The 19,152-nt window shown below is 38.9% G+C and overlaps 1 protein-coding gene across 7 annotated transcripts in view; it reads left to right on the top strand.

Annotated features, from left to right (window-relative positions):
• SHLD2 (shieldin complex subunit 2) overlaps positions 1-19,152 on the top strand; it is a 94,004-nt gene that overhangs the window by 6,998 nt on the left and 67,854 nt on the right. For 3 of the 7 annotated variants that reach the window (XM_027062483.2, XM_027062485.2, XM_027062486.2), the window contains exon 2: positions 6,848-6,983. The exons of 1 other annotated variant lie outside the window; for it this stretch is intronic. In XM_027062483.2, the coding sequence (XP_026918284.2) occupies positions 6,947-6,983 (37 nt within the window). In that variant the 5' untranslated portion in view covers positions 6,848-6,946. Of the gene's footprint in view, positions 1-6,034; positions 6,984-15,144; positions 15,282-19,074; positions 19,122-19,152 lie in introns of those variants that run through there. 3 more of the 7 variants (XM_053207456.1, XM_053207457.1, XM_053207454.1) reach the window with 3 other exon arrangements.

The following is a 19,152-nucleotide window of genomic DNA, read 5'->3' on the forward strand; positions in this document are numbered from 1 at the left end:
AGGCAGTATGGATCCAGGAAGAGACACTGGTAATGGTTGGGGTCAGCTAAGTAGCAGTGGCCTAACTTCCTGGCCTTGAAGTGAACAAGATATTTGCTAGCTGTATTAGTTGGGACATTATCCAAATAAAAGTGCCTTAGACTGAAGCTGCAAACTAAATGAGATAACTATAATCTAACAAGAAGCCTGGGGGCAAGGCTATTCCCGTAGGTTATTGGTATAGGGCTCAGTGATTCTATCAGGGAACCAAGAGCTTTTCTGTGTTACATTCAGCAAGTTGGTGGTCTCTTTCTTCATGGTTGTAAATTTGCTACATCAGTTCCGGGGTCACATCAAGTTAACAACTAAGTGCTATGTACAGCATAGCACTATGCTATGTAGGAACAGCAGTTTCCTCCCATACATATTTCTTTGTTGGTAACAGAAAATCTTGGGGCACCTGGGTGGCTCAGTCAGTTGAGCATCTGACTTCAGCTCAGGTCATGATCCCACGGTTGGTGGGTTTGAGTCCCGCATCAGGCTCTGTGCTGACATCTCAGATACTGGAGCCTGCTTACAATTCTGTGTCTCCCTCTCTCTCTGCTCCTTCCTCCACATACACACACGCTCTCTCTCTCTCTCTCTCTCTCTCTCTCAAAACAAACATTAAAAAAAAAAACATCTTTTCCAGGGGTGCCTGGGTGGCTCTGTCAGTTGAGCGTCTGGCTCAGGTCATAATCTCATGATTCATGAGTTCAAGTCCTGCATCCGGCTCTGTGCTGCCAGCACAGAACCCTCTTTGGATCCTCTGTCCTTCTCTCTCTTTCTGCCCCTCTCCTGCTCATGCACTCTCTCTCAAAAATAAATAAACATGAAAAAGAAAATCTTTTCCAAAAGCCTGCCAGCCAGCTTCAGCTCTTTCAGGAGGGCCTCAGTAGCTAGGAATGGGTTATATGCCATGCCCTTGCTGTGAAGGAAGCCAGAAGTAGGGCTTTCTGACACTTTGAACTTCTAAGGTACAGATAGGCACTGCCAGCAAGGAAGAAAGAGGTGTCAGGCGGAATAATTGTGAGGTTGGCAACCAGCAGTGTTTGCTGTATTTGCTTCAGAAAATAGCTCGCCTGCTCTGTGTTCTTACTGTGATAATATATTTCCTTAGAATTTAAACACAGTTTCAGAGGGGTTAAACATTCTTAAATATAATACTGGGAATTATGCTTGTGGTTTCATGTATCTACATTGAGAAATCTACAGATTCTAGTTCCCTTTGAAAACTATCATTATGTTTCATGTTCTCTACATTGAGACATTTGCTGAGTCTAGTTCCCTTTGAGATTTTATATAATGATTATAGTTTTAAGATTATGCCTCAATTTTTTTTTTTTTTTTTTGCCATTGACACTTATAAGGCAATATTTACTGTGTTGCCAGATAAGAGAACAGAACAGAAACCCATCCTCAGCTTCTGGGGGACAATATGGGAAATATAATGAAATATAAAATGCTCAGATGATTTCATGAGCTCTTCAAATTAAGCTGCCACCAGCAATTTTTGTCAATGGTGTAACACACAGGCAAGTGGCTTAAGTCAACAGGAGGGCTAATCTGGCCTTTATGTTGAAACTGGAAGTTCTTTTGTTGTGCTAAGGGCGGAAGTGACCATTTCATTGGAGCCTCTATGTTATAGGACATAGTATCAGAAACACAGTTTGGGATAAGACTATTTTGAAGATACTTGGGGCAGATATGTAAAGATGCCCTTTACATATATTTGTCCTCCACCATTTTCTTGTCAGAGACAGAATCTTTATCATTGTATTCCTGGAGGGCCACATAAAACCAATGAAACACAAAGGTTTCTAGATTCTAGAAATTGATATCACCAGCCACCCACAGTGGAAGTTCTGGCCAGCTGTTTAAAAAGAAATTAAGTGTTGGGGTGACTGGGTAGCTCAGTCTCTTAAGCGTTCGACTCAATTTTGGCTCAAGTCATGATTTCACCGTTTGTGGGATCAAGACCCAGGTTGGGCTCTACGCTGACAGTGCGGAGCCTGCTTGGGATTCTGTCTCTCCCTCTCTCTCTCTCCCTCCCGTGCTCTCTTTCTCTTTCAAAAAAAATAAATAGGCTTAAAAACAAATTAAGTATTGGTGCTCCTGAGTGGCTCAGTTGGTAAAGCGTCCGACTTCAGCTCGGGTCATGATCTCACGGTTTGTGAATTCAAAGCCTGTCATCGGGCTCTGCGCTGACAGCATGAAGCCTGCTTGGGATTCTGTCTCCTTCTCTCTCTGCTCCTCCCTCTCTCTCTCTCTCTCAAAGCAAATAAATAAAATTAAAAAAAATGAAGTACCAGTGTGTAGCAGTGTATCAGTGCAAAAGTGCTGATACAGAGACAGGAGAGGTGTCAGGACTTCAAGAGCGAGGGAAGTTGTGTTGAAAGGCTCTTTTGAAAGCAGGTATTTATCCATACCTTCATGTGTTTTTTTCTAGGTCAGATATAAAATGGAATTATTTTTGAATAACAATTGTTTGGTGTATTTTAATAAGTATTCTAAAGAATGACAGACTTTGACTATCTTGTGTAATTTCATATTGCCATGCCTCTTTTCTTATGCAATACAAACACCAAAAAAAGTGAAGGAAACATGAGAGAAATAATCACACTTGGCTTGAAAGTAACTAGAAAAAAATTAAATTGAAAAAAAAAAGCAAAAAACTAAAAGACCTGAACCTTGAGAAAGTCCAGTTCCTTACCTCTTATGGTTGTCATTTATTTTAACACTTTCTTAGAGAAAAATTTAAAAGTGTGCCTATGAAAATAATAGGAAGACTGCCCCATCAGTCTGCAATGACTGTGCGTTTTCAACTACAGGCATTCCTCGCTGATCCAAGATCTGCTGTCTGAACTCAGAAACATAACAGATGGGACAACAAGGGATAGTTACATTTATTCCTAACCTATTTCTGCAGACTCATGTCATTTCTAATCCAAGTCACTTTTTCTCATATTGGTTCTCATGATGAAACACTTAAATCTTCCTAAGTTTTCTCTATAGTTATTAGTTAAAATAGTAATAACTGGCAAAAACTGAATTTGATTTTTTATTTATTTTTTCTTCTGTTTTTACCCCTGGCCCCCCACCAATCCCCCAGCCTGACTCTGAATTTGAATTTTATTTTATTTTATTTATTATTATTATTTTTAGATATACATATTTAAAAAAAATTTTAATGTTTATTTTTGAGAAAGAGACAAGGTGAATGGGGGCTGAGAGAGAGGGAAACACAGAATCTGAAACAGGCTCCAGGCTCTGAGCTGTCAGCACAGAGCCTGATGCGGGGCTCAAACTCACAAATCGTGAGAGATCGTGACCTGAGCCGAAGTCAGACGCTTAACCAACTGAGCCATCCAGGCACCCCTGAATTTGAATTTTACAGAGTAGATTAAGACCTGAAAATTCTGAAATAGGAAAGAAGAATGCTTAAAAATCGGTATCTAGGCACATAAAAGCACTCCAGGATATATTTTAAGATACTAACAGTTGAAAAAACAATGACTAGATCTATTCATTTTTTCCACTTCTTAAATTTTATTTTTATTTTGAAGTGATTATGCTAATAATAATTTGTTCTGAAATAAGTTTTCTTTAGAAATAATTTTAGATATATAGAAGAGGTGCAAAGATACTGCAGAGTTCCCTTCACCCATTTTCCCCTAATGATAACATCTTATATAGCCAGAATACATTTATCAAAATTAAGAAATTAGCATTGGTACAGATTGATTTTTTTTTTTAATTGTCATGTTAGCCAAATTGTCATATTGACCAACATGCTTTTTGCTGAATTACCTGGAGCTGTACTATTGATCTTATTCGTGATCTGTGTTCTTAGCTCAGCTCTTTCTGATGGTCACGTTTGGTACCCTGTGACCTTCATCCTGTTCCTCAGGTTACAGATGACTGACAGCCTTTTGGGCAGATAGATACCCAACCATGTCCAGTCTAAATGCTGGCCAGAAACCTGTGATGTGACTTGGTCAGAAGGATGGCTTTCCAATTTTAGTTTTATTTCTAATCCATGTGTCTCTTAATAATATCCTCCCCACTTACAGAGCTGGTCGAAATGTCTTTTTAAACCAAAAAAGCCTGATCAAAATGATATGCATTAGGTAACTGCACCTTGGTTCATTGTGGCTAGAATGTGTGCATGTGTAGGTCTGTTGGGGAGGGAGGGAGAGGCAGAAGAAGAAATGGCAAGAGATTAGGGAGGCAGCTCAGCAGACAGTGTGTCTCTTCATTTGACTAGTTTATTGGCTTTACTGATATCTTCTGTTGTATATTTGTCTTTGCGATTTTTGAATCTGGAGATGCAAATCTTTTCAGGTTCTAGAACATTTTCTTTTCTTTTTTCTTTTTCTTTTTTAATGTTTATTTTTGAGAGAGAGAGCCAGAGCACAAGTGGGGGAAGGGCAGAGAGAGAGGGAGACGCAATCAGAAGCAGGCTCCAGGCTCTGAGTTGTCAGCACAGAGCCCAATGCAGGGCTCAAACTCAAGAACCGAACCGTGAGATCATGACCTGAGCTGAAGTCAGACACTTAACTGACCGAGCCACCCAGGGGCCCCTTTAGGTTCTAGAACATTTTCAACTGTTACTTCTTCAAATACTGTCTCTACCCCATTCTGTCCTCCTTCACTTTATCTTCTGTGTTTCTTACCTACTCTTTTTGTGTTTTCAGCTTTTTATTTTTTTGTGCTTCATTCTACAAGGATTCAGTTTTCCACATAGCTCTCCTTTTTTTCTTCTGGGTTGGGGCTACTGGTAGAGAAGCTTTATAATTTTTCCTGGCATTGAGGAGGGGGCATCTCATCTTTGTGCCATTTTCTGACTTTGGCCATTGCTGAGCTATACCTTGGCTGGCTTAGTCTTGATTGGCACTGCCTGCTGTGCTGTGTCTGAAGCTGATGTCCCTGCTACTACTGACCTCTGGTCAGCAGGTCTGTGTGTGCTGGACCCACCCTAATTCTGGGCTCTTTTGGGCCCAGTGGCCCCAAACAAACTTCTTAATGGTTTCTACAGCATGCTGGTGTGCTTGGGTCTTTGAGGCAGCTTTTCAGGAATATAGTATGAGCATGTCCTTGGCTGTTACTGACCTACCACATTAATATAGTGGCAGATGCGAGGTTTTTGCTAAAAGACATACAGTTCCCTGGACCATAACTTGCAAAAGGGAAAGGCAGTTATCTTCTGAGTCCTTACCCACAAACATTTTCTTACCCTTTCTCGCCCCAAGACATAGTCGCAGATGGGATAGGAAGAATTCCAAACTTTTAACTATTTTCTAGCTCCCCTTTCTCTCCGTACTCCTCCTTCAGGTTTTTATGTCCTCTCAATTGTTGTGGGAGAATTGCATTTACGCCAGCACCTCCTACTTCCTCTATGCTGTAGTTTACAGTATAAACTCTACCAGGAAAGTTTTCTTGCTTTGGTCTGTGGTGCTGAAAGTCAGGGTTTTAGAACTTAAAAAAACCCTGGGGCATCTGGGTGGCTCAGTTAGTTAAGCATCCAACTTCAGCTCAGATCATGATCTCACTGCTTGTGAGTTTGAGCCCCACGTTGCGCTCGTTGGGCTCGGTGCTGACAGCTTAGAGCCTGGAGCCTGCTTCAGAATCTGTCTCCATCTCTCTGCCCCTCCCTTGCATGCACTCCGTCTCTGTCTCTCTCAAATATAAAATAAAACATAAAAAATTTTTTTTTTAATTTAGAATTTAAAAAAAACCCTTAGGGGCGCCTGGGTGGCGCAGTCGGTTAAGCGTCCGACTTCAGCCAGGTCACGATCTCACGGTCGGTGAGTTGGAGCCCCACGTCAGGCTCTGGGCTGATGGCTCAGAGCCTGGAGCCTGTTTCCGATTCTGTGTCTCCCTCTCTCTCTGCCCCTCCCCCGTTCATGCTCTGTCTCTCTCTGTCCCCCAAAAAATAAATAAACGTTAAAAAAAAAATTAAAAAAAAAAAAACCCTTAGATCTTGCACGTGAAATTCTTAACTTTCAAGAATTGTGGTTTCATTGGACTAAGGACCTAAATGTAAGAGCCAAAACCATAAAACTCTTAGAAAAAATGTAGGTGTAAATATTCTTCATCTTATATTAGGCGACAGTTTCTTAAATATGACACCAGGGATGCCTGGGTGGCTCAGTGGGTTAAGCATCCAACTCCTGATTTCGGCTCAGGTCATGATCTCATGGTTCATGGAACTGAGCCTGGCATTGGGCTCTGTGCTGATAGTGTGGAGCCTGCTTGAGAATCTCTCTTTCCCTCTCTCTCCGCCCCTCCCTGGCTTAGGCACATGCACTCTTTCTCAAAATAAAGAAACTTAAAAAAACACTTAAATATGATACCAGAAGCACAAAAAGTAGATAAATTTGTCTTTATCAAAATTAAAAACTTTTGTACATCAGAAGTACTCTCAAGATAGATATTGAAGTACCAATATCTTTTCATAGAATGAGTGAGTCCACAATTCAGGATAGAATTCTAAACTAGAGATATATATTTGGTCGTCATCAGTGAGTAGGCAGTGTGAACATGGTAATCCCAGGATGGAAGTGAGAAGAGCAAAGGAAGGAGTCCTGAGGGAACGTCAGTCTCTGAGCACCGAGTAGAGAAAGGAAGGAGTGATCTGCAAGGTTGAAAGAAGAGTACGAGTTATCATAGAAGTTTCCCCACTTGACTCTAAGCTCCTTGAGGGCTTAACTCTGTCATGTTCCTCATTTTATCCCCAATTCTGGTCATAAAGTAGGTTTCCGGTTGTCAAATGAAAACTGAGAAGTCTTAAGGAACAGTGGTCAGCAGTGTCAAATGTCTCAAATAGGTCAACAGACATAAGGACTGAGCAAACAAGGAGCTGATTGATGGTCTTTAGAAGAGCATCGATGGAGCGTCTGTGGTGGAGATAAATGCCAGATTGCTGATGATGAAGGGTGAAAGGTTGCGAGAAGGTGGAGACAGTAAGTGCAGACATTCTTTTAAAAAAAACTTGAAGAAGGATAGTAGGTAGAGGGCATGCAGTATCAAGATGAGAGTGACTTCAACATGGTTATGCACTCCACAGAAGTTGGCAGAGAGGGAGAAGTTGATACAGGAAAAAGGAAGTATGTGAGACTGAATGTTATCCTCAGGATTAGCGGGAATGGAGGGAAGATATAGGGCTGGAGTAGGAGTAGGAGTATAGTTTCTACTGACATAGGAGTAGCGGAAGGAGAGATGGTGTTGAGGAAGAAAAGTGTTTGGGTGGTAGGTGAGGGATTTGGGGCCTCCTTACACTTGATTAGTTTTCTCAGTAAAGTGTGGGGAGGTTAAAGTCATTAGCTGAGTTTATCGAGTAAGAAAATAGTGATTGTAGGGGAGAGTTTGAGGAGAAGGGAGCATTTTCAGAAGACCATTGGTGGAAATGAGAGGGCTAATGGAATGGATTACTTAGACGAATTGTAATGACACATATTTCATGGCTCTGGTGTATATAGTTGTATGAGTGATCTTCTCCCCCCATGTCAGGGCTCAGCAACCTGAGTGAGCAGACAAGTTGAACAAGTCCCCGTCTAATGGGCCAGTGTGGCAGAAAGGGAGGCAAGGGATTTCAGCAGTGATACGGTTTAAAGCAATGGGCCATTGAGGCTAAGCTGAATAGGGGGTAACTTTTGAAACCGGAAAGCAGCTGGGATATGAAGTGTCGAGACTGGATATTGGAATTTAAGATTAAGTTAAATTTCAGATTAAATAGGAGGAGCAGTAGCTGGTTATGACTGACTGCAAGAGCTGGTTATGGAGCAGATTTCTGAAGTAGAGAGAAAGTGAAGGTTACGGGGGTTGAACAGATAAGGGAACTGTAAAGCTAGGGTGTTAACAGGAGTCAGCTACAGAGGAAATAAGTTGCTCAGAATGGTTCTAGGACAAGGGTTGGGAAGATTATGAACTTTGTTCCAAAGTCTTTAGTGAACGTGGGAGAGTGACCAAGAGGTCAGTCAATGACAGAAAGAAGGAGAGAAAGGCAGGAACAGGACATAAACCTCTACAGAGGTACTTTTATATGAGGGTAAAGAACTGCATTGGTGAATAAAGAATGACCTCCATGCCTCACCTTGGCTGAGTAGGAGAAAGAATAGCTTGCATTCAGATTTTAGTTTAGACAGAAAGACTGCTGGAATGTTATTCAAATTGGTTCAAGGTTTAGGGTATTTGTTTACAGTGGAACATTTAAAGGGTTATCAGGAAATATAGCTATTGGACATGTGCGCTAGTCGAGGAGGGGGAGTACACACCAGAAATGAGATCAGAGTGCAGCGACAAAGAGGAATTAAATTGGAGGGGCTTAGGTTTGGATGATTGTGGTAATGATGAAAAACATGGTAGTCTTAGCTGGTCTCAAAATTTTTATTGATTTTGTGGGAAAATGTATTTATGCTGACAGACTGAGATACTGGTTATGCACAAAACTGGATGACTTCATTATTTTCAGGTCTGCTTAGCAATGTTTAGCAATCTGTGGCCTTTGCTCAGCATGTCATGAAGAACCCTAGCATGGAGGTGTTTTCTTCTTTGGCAAGGCCTAGCCCTGGTAAGGAGCATGGCAGGGCAAAAGCGATTGGTGGTCATGTGATCTTTTCACCAGGACAAACTTCTCTCTAAGGGGTGGGTAGGTAGGTAGAGATAATCCTGAGTCCAAATTGGGGTGAGAAATCATAGGTCATCAGTCCTTTGGAAAACCTGACGCCAGCTTGAAGGGGTATGTAAAAAATTCTGAGTCCCAAAAGGAGGGACTAGCAGTAAGGATGATTAATGATCTTCTTCATGACTTAAAAATTTAATACTATTGCAGCAGTATTTAAGTCATATTTAAGTTAAAAATTATAACCTGAAATGCTACACATTAAATGTCTATTTTTAAAATTAGAAAATGTGTCAAATTATAAAGTTGCAAAATAATACTCTCAAAATTTTACCTCTCCCAAAATGCCTTTCTTGAAGCCAAAGGTTTTACGTTGATCTTTGGCATATTAAAAAAAATTTTTTTTAATGTTTATTCCTATTTGAGAGAGAGAGACACACACACACAGAGTACAAGCAGGGGATGGGTCAGAGAGGGAGACACAGAATCTGAAGCAGGCTCCAGGCTCTGAGCTGCCAGCACAGAGCTCGACGTGGGGCTGGAACTCACAAACCACGAGATCATGACCCGAGCCGAAGTCGGGTGCTTAACCAACTGAGCTACCCAGGCGCCCAATTTTTGGCATATTTAAAATATGCTTTCAGACTTCCTCGGGGCAAGGAATACTTAGAAGCATGATGCATGGTGTTTTTGCGCAGCCCTAAGAATATTGGTGTGCTCTTGAGCACTGACCTTGATAAGCACTGAGTAATGTACAGATAGAATTGTTGAATCATTGTATTGTACATCTGAAGCTAGTATAATACTGTATGTTAATTATACTTCAATTAAAAAAAGAAAGAAAATAAATTAAAAAAAGAAATAATTGGTATGTATGATTTCACTATACAAACCAAGAACAGTTCTCCCAGCAGAAAACATGATTTCTTTAGATGTATAACTATCTCTGCCTCTCACACAATAATAGATAATATTCAAAAGAAATCACATGCCACAATTTTTTAAACTCTTTTTAACCACTAGGCTGATTTGCCTCATATTGTTTCTTTTGTCATATTAGAACTTTAGCTCAAAGGCAAGTGGTGGCAAGTAGGAGTTAATGACAATTTTGGAGAGAAAAATTCAACCTTAAAAAACAATTGGACCTTTTATTTTTTTGAGTTTTCAAGAAATATATTAACAGTAAGATATACTCAGTAAAGAAAACTTGGACAATGTAGGAAGTTAGGAAGGAAGGGTTACCCATGGCTCAAATCAACCACACTTGGTATTTTGGTGTCTTTCTTTTTAGATTGAGTTTTTCTCTAAATTTTGATTATTTGGTGTTTTGTTGGTTTGTTTGTTTTAGGTAAATAATTATGCTTATACTGTAAACTTAAACTAGTAATCTGCTTTTTCACATAGCATTATTCATAACCTTCATAACATCATTTGTAATGATTGCACAATATGACGAATATACCGCTCTGTATTTAACCCTTCCCCTAAAATTAGACTTTCTGAGTATAGTTGACCTTGAACAAAACAAGTTTTAGCTACGCAGGTCCACTTATATGCAGATTAAAAAATTGTCTATTTATTTTGAGAGTGAGAGAAAGCTCATACACATGTTAGCAGGGGTAGGGTGGGGGGTGGGACGGGGTGGTGGGTAGAGAGAGAGGGAGAGAGAGAATCCCAAGCAGACTCCATGCTGTCAGCACAGAGCCCAATGTGGGATTCATCCTGACCTGGGCCGAAACCAGGAGTCGACACCCAACTGAGCCACCCAGGCATGCCCATGCAGATTTTTTTCAACAAATGCAATGTAGTACTGTAAATGTATTTTATCTTTTTTAGGATTTTCTTAATAACATTTTCTTTTCTCTAACCTACTGATTCTAAGGATACAGTATATAGTACATACTACATACCAGTAGGTATTTTATCACCTGTTTTTATACCTACCAGTAGGTTTTAATCACCTGTTTATGTTATTGGTAAGGCTTCAGCTCAACAATAGCTATCAGTTAAGTCTTTGGGGCGTTAAAAGTTATGGTCAGAATTTTGACTGTGTGGGAGTTGATGCCCCTAACCTCTTCTTTGTTTGAAGGTCAGCTGTATTTCTTTTCTTTTCTTTTTTTTTTTTTAGAGAGAGAACGAGCATGCAAGTGGGGGAGAGGGGCAGAGGGAGAGAGAATCTTAAGCTCCACACTCAGCACGGAGCCTGACATGGGGCTCGATCCCATGACCCTGGGATCGTGACCTGAGCCAAAATCAAGAGTCGGACACTCAACCAGCTGAGCCACCCCAGGCACCCCAAGAGTCAACTGTATTTCTAATTTTTTAGAATATTAAACCATGTTACAATATGTGTATTTGCATAAAATTTTATTGTGTATTCTTTATTTATTTGCATAGTATAGATTCTTGGAAATGGATTTGTTTGATCAAAGGCTGTACGCATTTCTGAAGATCCTGACACATATTGCTTAGAAAAATTCTTAGTGATAGGGTGGCATGGTTGGCACTTCCAGCAATGACTGTAAATTTCACAAATGGGCACAGTAAACATCAAATGCAAGAACACCATCTGAATATTGACTTTAAATCTATACAGGGGATATGAGACTTACATAGATGGCCATATCTTGATGATGGGAAACATTTTTTGTTCTTATTCAGATGATCGCAGGCTGGATGATGACTGAATAGATAACACACAGTATTTTGGATAATTGAATGAATGATCTGATGATCAGTCCATCCAGCAGTATGTTTACAATCATACATGTAGAACAGAATTGCTTATATTTTTACATTTGCTACTGAAGGTTTATTCAGTTTTCCTGGCAGTTAACTTTGGAGTTTAGGGGGCAGTATTTAACGGATTGAAGCCAATGCAGGCTATGGAATGGAAAATAAAATGGTATTTCATTCCACTACATGTATAGGTTCTGGGCACTGAATCCATGTGCTGGAATCTGTAAGGAGGTATTACTAGTTTATTTTTAAGGACAGCCAAATGGAAGAGACAGGTAGGGCAGGGCATGGGGGAAACGGCACTTCCACGCCCATTCTGGACCCATCACCCTTCCAGCACCTTGATGTGTTCACCAACTGGGAAGCACCAATCTTGTTTTCTTGGTTTTTTTTTTTTTTTTTTTTTAACATTTTATTTAAGTGATGGAATTCTCTATTATTTCTCAGAGTATGGTTTTTTGTTTTTTGTTTTAAAGACATTAACCAGGGTGTCTGGGTGGCTCAGTCAGTTAAGCGTCCCACTTTGGCTCAGGTCATCTCCTGGTTTGTGGATGTGACCCCGCATCAGGCTCTGTGCTGACAGTTTGGAGCCTGGAACCTGCTTCAGATTCTGTGTCTTGCCCCTCCCCCACTCATGCTCACTTTCTCTCTCTCAAAAATAAATAACCATTAAAAAAAATTAAAAAAAAAACCACATTAACCAGTCTTTTTGATGGACTGCGAAAAAGTGGGTTCCATCATGTAATTTTGAGAGGAAACTGCATACTATATCCCTTCCCCGTTTGGTGATTAATAATGAGCATCAATTTTCAGCAGCTTAGTAAAGACTCAGGGAAATGATATATTACCACTGACAATTTAACATTTATTGAGTACTTAGTATTTTGAGGCTCTGTTCTAACAATCCCATATATATTAATCTTTTCAACAAGTCTGTCTTCTGCAATTACCTCCTTTTGTTTACAGAGGAGAAAACTGAGGTCCAGATTGGTGAAATAACATGCCCAAAGTCACTGTCATGGCTTAGTATGTAGAAGAGCCAGGACTCAAACCCAGATAGACTGACTCCAGAAGACTTTTAAGCACTATGTTGTACTATTTGTAACTGGAAAGAAGACTGGCTTAGTGTTAAGTCTGGCATTTCTTTCCGTATCTTTATATTATCTCATTATCTTTCCATATTTTTATAGGGATTGGTTTTTCATGGAGTTAACCGGGAAGTGCTACCTTAAGCCAGCCTACACTGGTCCAGTCTCTTAAACACCATTGTTTTAGAATAGAGCTTTTCCTTTTCCTTTTTTTCTTTTTTAACTTAATTCTCTGTTGATAGTATTCAGCATTATATTTATTTGTTAATTTTAAATGTTATTAAAAGACTATTATTTTAACTTTAAGGCACTTTATATTCTCTTTCACAGTGACCTTCCCAGGAATTTTTAATAGGGCAACATCACCCTATACTACTTTTGAGGTACTAAATCAGTTTATAATCCAAATCACTATGTTACTCTGCTTTCTCTGCTATTATTATTATTTTTTTTTATAAAATTTTCTTTACAAGGTAAGAAACTGATAGCTTTTTAGTGCTCTGGAACATGATGATAACTAACATCTGAATTTGAGCTTTGGCTCTGCCTCTCTGAAAGCTGTGTGACCTTAGAAAACTTATTTCACTTCTCAAAACTTCTGTTTCTTCCTCTAAAAGACAAAGTTAATATCTTGCACGGTGGCTGTGAGAATTAAATAAGATTCATGTCATGTCTGGTACATAGAAAGCTCTCAGTAAATGTTGCTTGCCCTCAATTCTATACTATGATTGAATTGCAAAAACAATTAGAAAAGAAAGGTCAGTTTTAAATTTGAACTGTCTCGATGTTATGCTGACATCAGCTCCATTTCTGATAAAGTGATGTTGTCCTGATACAGGTTGTATGGGAGTTAAAACCAGTTTCCTTCCGGCTTTCCAACTGACATAATAAGCAAAGCCTGACTGGGCAAACATAGGCCTATTTATTAGATCACTTATTATTAATGTTAAACCAGCTCTGGTGCTGACTTATCCTGTTCTTTTTGAAATTTCACTGTTGTCACTTAACATCTGATAGACCTTTAGAAGCTTCATAGAATGCTAAAGGGTTTAATTCATCTTTCAGAACACGTGAAGTGTATTTTCCAAAGTGGTCTTCTCCATCCAGCAGTACGTTCAAAATCATGCATGTAGGACAGAATTGCTTCTATTTTTACATTTGCTACTAGAGGTTTGTTCAGTTTTCCTGGCAGTCAGCTTTGGAGTTGAGGGGGCAGTACTTAACACATCTAACCAAAGCATGAATAATTATTTAAAAAATTTTTTTTACATTCATTTATTTTTGAGAAACAGAGTGAGACAAAGCGTGAATGGGGGAGGGGAAGAGAGAGGAGACACAGAATCCGAAGCAGGCTCCTCCAGGCTCCAAGAAAGCTGTCAGCACAGAGCCTGATGTGGGGCTCGAACCCACAAACTGTGAGATCATGACTTGAGCCGAAGTTGGACGCTCAACTGACTGAGCCACCCAGGTGCCCCAGCATGAATAATTATTTAAAACAAAGCTATTAAAGGAAAAAATCTACAGGGATTTTTCAATTTCACAATGACTCACTCCTTAAGTGAAAAGAAAATGGGTTTGGTTTGAGCTGTATGTGGGGGGATCTCTAATATTCTATTCTAAGTGCCTCTTCTAGCCCTGAAATCTAGTAAGCACCGAGTAAATATGTATTGATGAACTGAATTTGATTTCTAATCCCAGTTCTGTGCCTTGTGATGTCTTTAAACTTGGACCTTCTTGAACTTTCTAAGCTTCAGCTTCCTCTTATGTAAAAAATGAAACACCGGTATTTATGTCCCAGGATTGTTGTAACAGTTCAATGGTCATGCCAGCACACATGTGGCATATAGTGGGCACAGAATGCATTGCATGTTTTTCCAGACGCCTCACTTTACTCTTTAATAATGTTCTTTTCAATCGCTTTTTTCTTTCTCATTTCCTAACCACTTGGAAACCGTGTTCAGGAGAGAATATGAATGTTTGCCAATTAAACTGAAAATATATTCTTTTGTAGTCAACACTTAGAATGTTTTGGCAAAAACAGTTGTATGCCCAACAGACCTTGGTTTCAATTCTGGCTTTACAACTTACTGTTGTGAACTTAGATAAGTTAGTTAACCTGTCTTGTAAAGTATCATGAGGTTGAAATAAGTAATAATGTATACAAAGCAAATGGCTCCATTTGGAGCAAATGGTGAGACCATGACCTGAGGCAAAGTCAGATGCTTAACTGACTGAGCCACTCAGGCACCCCTGCAGCCATAAGGTTTTTAAAGGGCTGCCAAAATAATCCATGTTTCTCTGATAGGATGTCAATGTCTATTTTTTGTGACATAGAGTTTCTTGTATTAATTGAGATGTAATTCACATAACGAAAAGTTTCAGTGGTGTTAAGATGTTCACAGTCTTGTGCAGCCACCCCACATCTAGTTCCAGACCTTGTTCATCACCCCCAAAGGAAACTCTGTACCCATGAAGCAGTCGCTCTCCATTTCCCCTTTCTCCCAGCCTGTGGCAGCCAATAATCCGCTTACATATCTATGGATTTGCCTATTCTGAATATTTCATGTAAATGGAGTTGTACCATATACTGCCTGGTGTGTCTGGTTTCTTTCACTTTGCAGGTTTTCAGGTTTTGTCTTTGTTGTGGTACATATCAAATTCTTCATTCCTTTTTAGGGTGGAATAATACTCCATTGTATGGATGGATATACCACATTTTATTTATCCATCCAGTTGGATGTTTGAGTTGCTTCCACTTTTTGGCTATTGTGCATGATGCTACTATGAACATTTGTGAAAGTTTTTGTGTGGACGTAAGTTTTCAGTTTTTCTTGGTATATAGCTAGAATGGAATTACTGGGTCATATGGCAACTCTATGTTTAACTTTTTGAGGAACGACCAGACTTTTTCCAAAGCAGTGACATCATGTTATGAAGTTTTTAATGCTGTCTAAGATACTTGGAAAAATGAGAAAAACGTTTATTAAAATGTTAACCTGAGAATATTATGACAGCCCTTCTGACAAGCCAGATGGATGTGTGAATTTGCCTATAAAATATATTGAAATCATAGAAAGAGTGTCAAATTCTTTATGCCCTCTTAATCTTTATTTCTTAATCCACTTAATTCTCCTAAAAGTTTGGAATATGCTTGCAATTAATGATGTTTACTTTTTTCACATAAAGATAGATCTCTAAAAGTGATACATTAATGGTTCCTGCTCTGCTTTTCCTTAGTGAGTTTCATGTTTTATTACATAGGTTACCAATGCAGAGACATTGCACATTGCTCTTTTTACAGAAAACATTCTTGAAATGAAAGTAAACATAGATTTAATTAATTATGATTAAATTTTCTTGGATGTACAAATATTTTTCAAAAATATCACATATAGACCTCACTTAAAAATCTTTAGTTGTGTTCATGTAGTCGGTGGTCTAGGGATGCTTTTGTCTCCTCAGCTGATGACATGACCTGTGTCTCTGCTTCTGTTGTCAGTAGTCATCATCAAGTAGTCTTCAGCCTCCTACATTTGTTCTAACAAATATTTAGATAGCCTTCATACATTTACATATGATGAAAGCATTATAAAGAAATAAAGTAAGTTGGTTTTATTGGGGGTTTAGAATTTTAGAGCAGAAAGAGCACTCAAGAGAAATAACATTGATGGAGTAATTTATGATACTAGATTGGAGCTTAAGCAGTTTCCATGCTTTATCTCATTTAAGGTGACGATCTATATGAATTTTGTGTTTGGAAGAAGAAACGTGATGATCAGTCATTCAAAAAAGCTTGAACTGGGGCGCCTGGGTGGCACAGTCGGTTAAGCATCCGACTTCAGCCAGGTCACGATCTCGCGGTCCGTGAGTTCGAGCCCCGCGTCAGGCTCTGGGCTGATGGCTCAGAGCCTGGAGCCTGTTTCCGATTCTGTGTCTCCCTCTCTCTCTGCCCCTCTCCCGTTCATGCTCTGTCTCTCTCTGTCCCAAAAATAAATAAACGTTGAAAAAAAAATTTTTTTTAAATAAAAAAAAAAAAAAAAAAAAAAAGCTTGAAGTGAGCTCTCTCTCTCTCTAGCATAAATTAATCTTTATTCCTGTTTGGGTATATTATAGAGATTGAATTGTTTTTTTTAGAGTAATGAAAAATTAAAGGAGTTCTTTTTAAGGTAAATTTCTCTCAGGTTTTAAACTATGAAAATCAGTATCATTGTGCATATTGGATATGTTTACTAAATTCTATAATTTTAACATAATTTTCAGTTATTTTTGCAATTATTTTGGTGCCTAAAATAATTTGTTATTGTGTTGGGTAACTTTATCTATTTTGCTTCTGAAATATCAAAGAGTAGGTAGTTCCATTTGAGCTACAGAAATACTGGGTTTTAATCAGATCTTTTTGTTTGAATATTGTTTCTTTTAATACGGGGTGGGTTTTTTTTTGGTATTTTTGGGGAACATGGTATTAAGTTTGCAGTTGATAAGCTTCTGTACTAACTTGAAGTAGTACAGAAACTGCAAATCAAAAATCTACCTCAAAAAATTAAAAATAGGATGACCATTTGATCCAGTGATTCCGCTTCTGGGGATATATCTGAAAGAAATGAAATCACTATCTTAAAAGAGTCATCTGTACCCCCTTATTCACTGCAGCATTATCTATAATACTGAGGACATGGAAACAACCTAAGTGTCCATCAGTGGCTGAGTGGATAAAGAAAATGTGTCACACACACACGCACACACACACACAAACACACACACATTGGAATAGTCAGTCATAAAAAAGAAGGAAATCTTGCTGTTTGCAAAAAAAAAAAAAAAAAAAAAGGAACGTGAAGGCATTATGCTAAGTGAAAGCCAAATACTGTATGATCTCATTTACATGTGGAATCTAAAAAACCAGGGGCGCCTGGGTGGCGCAGTCGGTTAAGCGTCTGACTTCAGCCAGGTCACGATCTCGCGGTCCGTGAGTTCGAGCCCCGCGTCAGGCTCTGGGCTGATGGCTCGGAGCCTGGAGCCTGTTTCCGATTCTGTGTCTCCCTCTCTCTCTGCCCTTCCCCCGTTCATGCTCTGTCTCTCTCTGTCCCAAAAATAAATAAAAACGTTGAAAAAAAAATTAAAAAACCAGAGGCCCAGACACAGAACCAATCTGTGATTGCCAGAGGTGGTGGATGGGGGAAATGTGTAAAGGTGGTCAAAAGGTACAAATTTCCAGTTATAACATAACTTAGTTCTGGGGATGTAATGTACAACATGGTGACTATAGTTAAAAATACCGTATTGAGGGGCACCTTGGGTGGCTTAGTCTCTTAGGCATCCAACTCTTGATTTCAGCTCAGGTCATGATATCAGGGTTGTGAGATCTAGCGAGCCTGTGTGTGGCTCTGTGCTCATCATGGAGCCTGCCTAAGATTCTCTCTCCCTCTGTTCCTTCCCAGCTCACATGTGCTCTCTCTCTTAAAAAAAAATACTATATTGCATGTTTGGAAGTTGCTAAGAGAAGAATAGATCTTAAATGTTCTCATCACATTTGTGATGAAACAAAATTGTAACTGTATGGTGATGGGTGTTAACTAGAATTATCATGATCATTTTGCACTATATGTACATAAATTGTTATGCTGTATACCTTAAACTAATACAATATTATATGTCAATTAAATCCCAATAAAACTAGGGAAAAAAACCTTTCCAGATAAAATGTTGATGGCTGCTATCAAAAGGGAAAGAAATCAGGGAAGTTTTGAAGGTCAAGTTTTATATTCGGAAAACCCAATTTAGTGATTTTTATATACTTAGCAATAATATGAGTGATCTCTGACCAAAATATGATTTCTAAGGAGGAATGACTATTATGTCGATGGAGTATCTGCTGACACTGTATTATTCTTGGTGTTCAAACTGGGCTTGTTGCCAGGATAAAGGAAGATGTTCCTTCAGTTGGAAATTGTAATGCATTTCTCCATAGGAAAGAGTATGGTTCAAGCTGGACTCTTAATTCTAGGTATTCATTCATTAAGTAAATATTTTAAGCTCCTGAGAGAAGGCGGCTACTTTGCTTTATATGGTTTATGTTTAAAAGGATACAAAGATGAATGAAACCAGATGTGGCATATAATGTCTAATCTCAAATAAGAGCTATTTTTTTTTTTTTACTAGCTGTGGGAACACAAAAGAAGTGGTTTTATTTCTTTTTCTATGGTTTTTAGGTACTTATGGACTTACTATGGTGATTGCTCAGGGTCTCAACTTTATTTCATAATTGTGTTTCTTTGGAAAAATGCTTCTCAAGCTTTTTAACAGCGTATAATTGAACTTGGAGAAGACAATCTGTGCATAAGTTGGAGACTTTGCTTATTTTGAAATAGAAAAATTCTTGCCTCAGGATTACTGAGTTAATGTACAGTTGGTACAAAGTTTTCAATTCTAATTGCTGACTTGCTTAGTGAGTGAATGATTGATCATAATCAACGAAAACCTGTAAGATAAAGCATGGTGACCTGGGTAGTTTTTCTGGTACAGTCAATACTTAAGTGTGATAAGTATTTTTTAAAACAATTTCTCTTTCTCTTGGATAGTCAGTTTATCTCCCTCCCTCTTTTTTAGGAGACATCTGTGAAAGGGTTGGAAGCCTTGATGTTTGAGTAGACAAGGTAACTCTTCAAGTAAACTCTTCAGTATTGT

The sequence above is a fragment of the Acinonyx jubatus genome, chromosome D2, assembly GCF_027475565.1.
Source record: "Acinonyx jubatus isolate Ajub_Pintada_27869175 chromosome D2, VMU_Ajub_asm_v1.0, whole genome shotgun sequence".
Classification (NCBI taxonomy): domain Eukaryota; kingdom Metazoa; phylum Chordata; class Mammalia; order Carnivora; family Felidae; genus Acinonyx; species Acinonyx jubatus.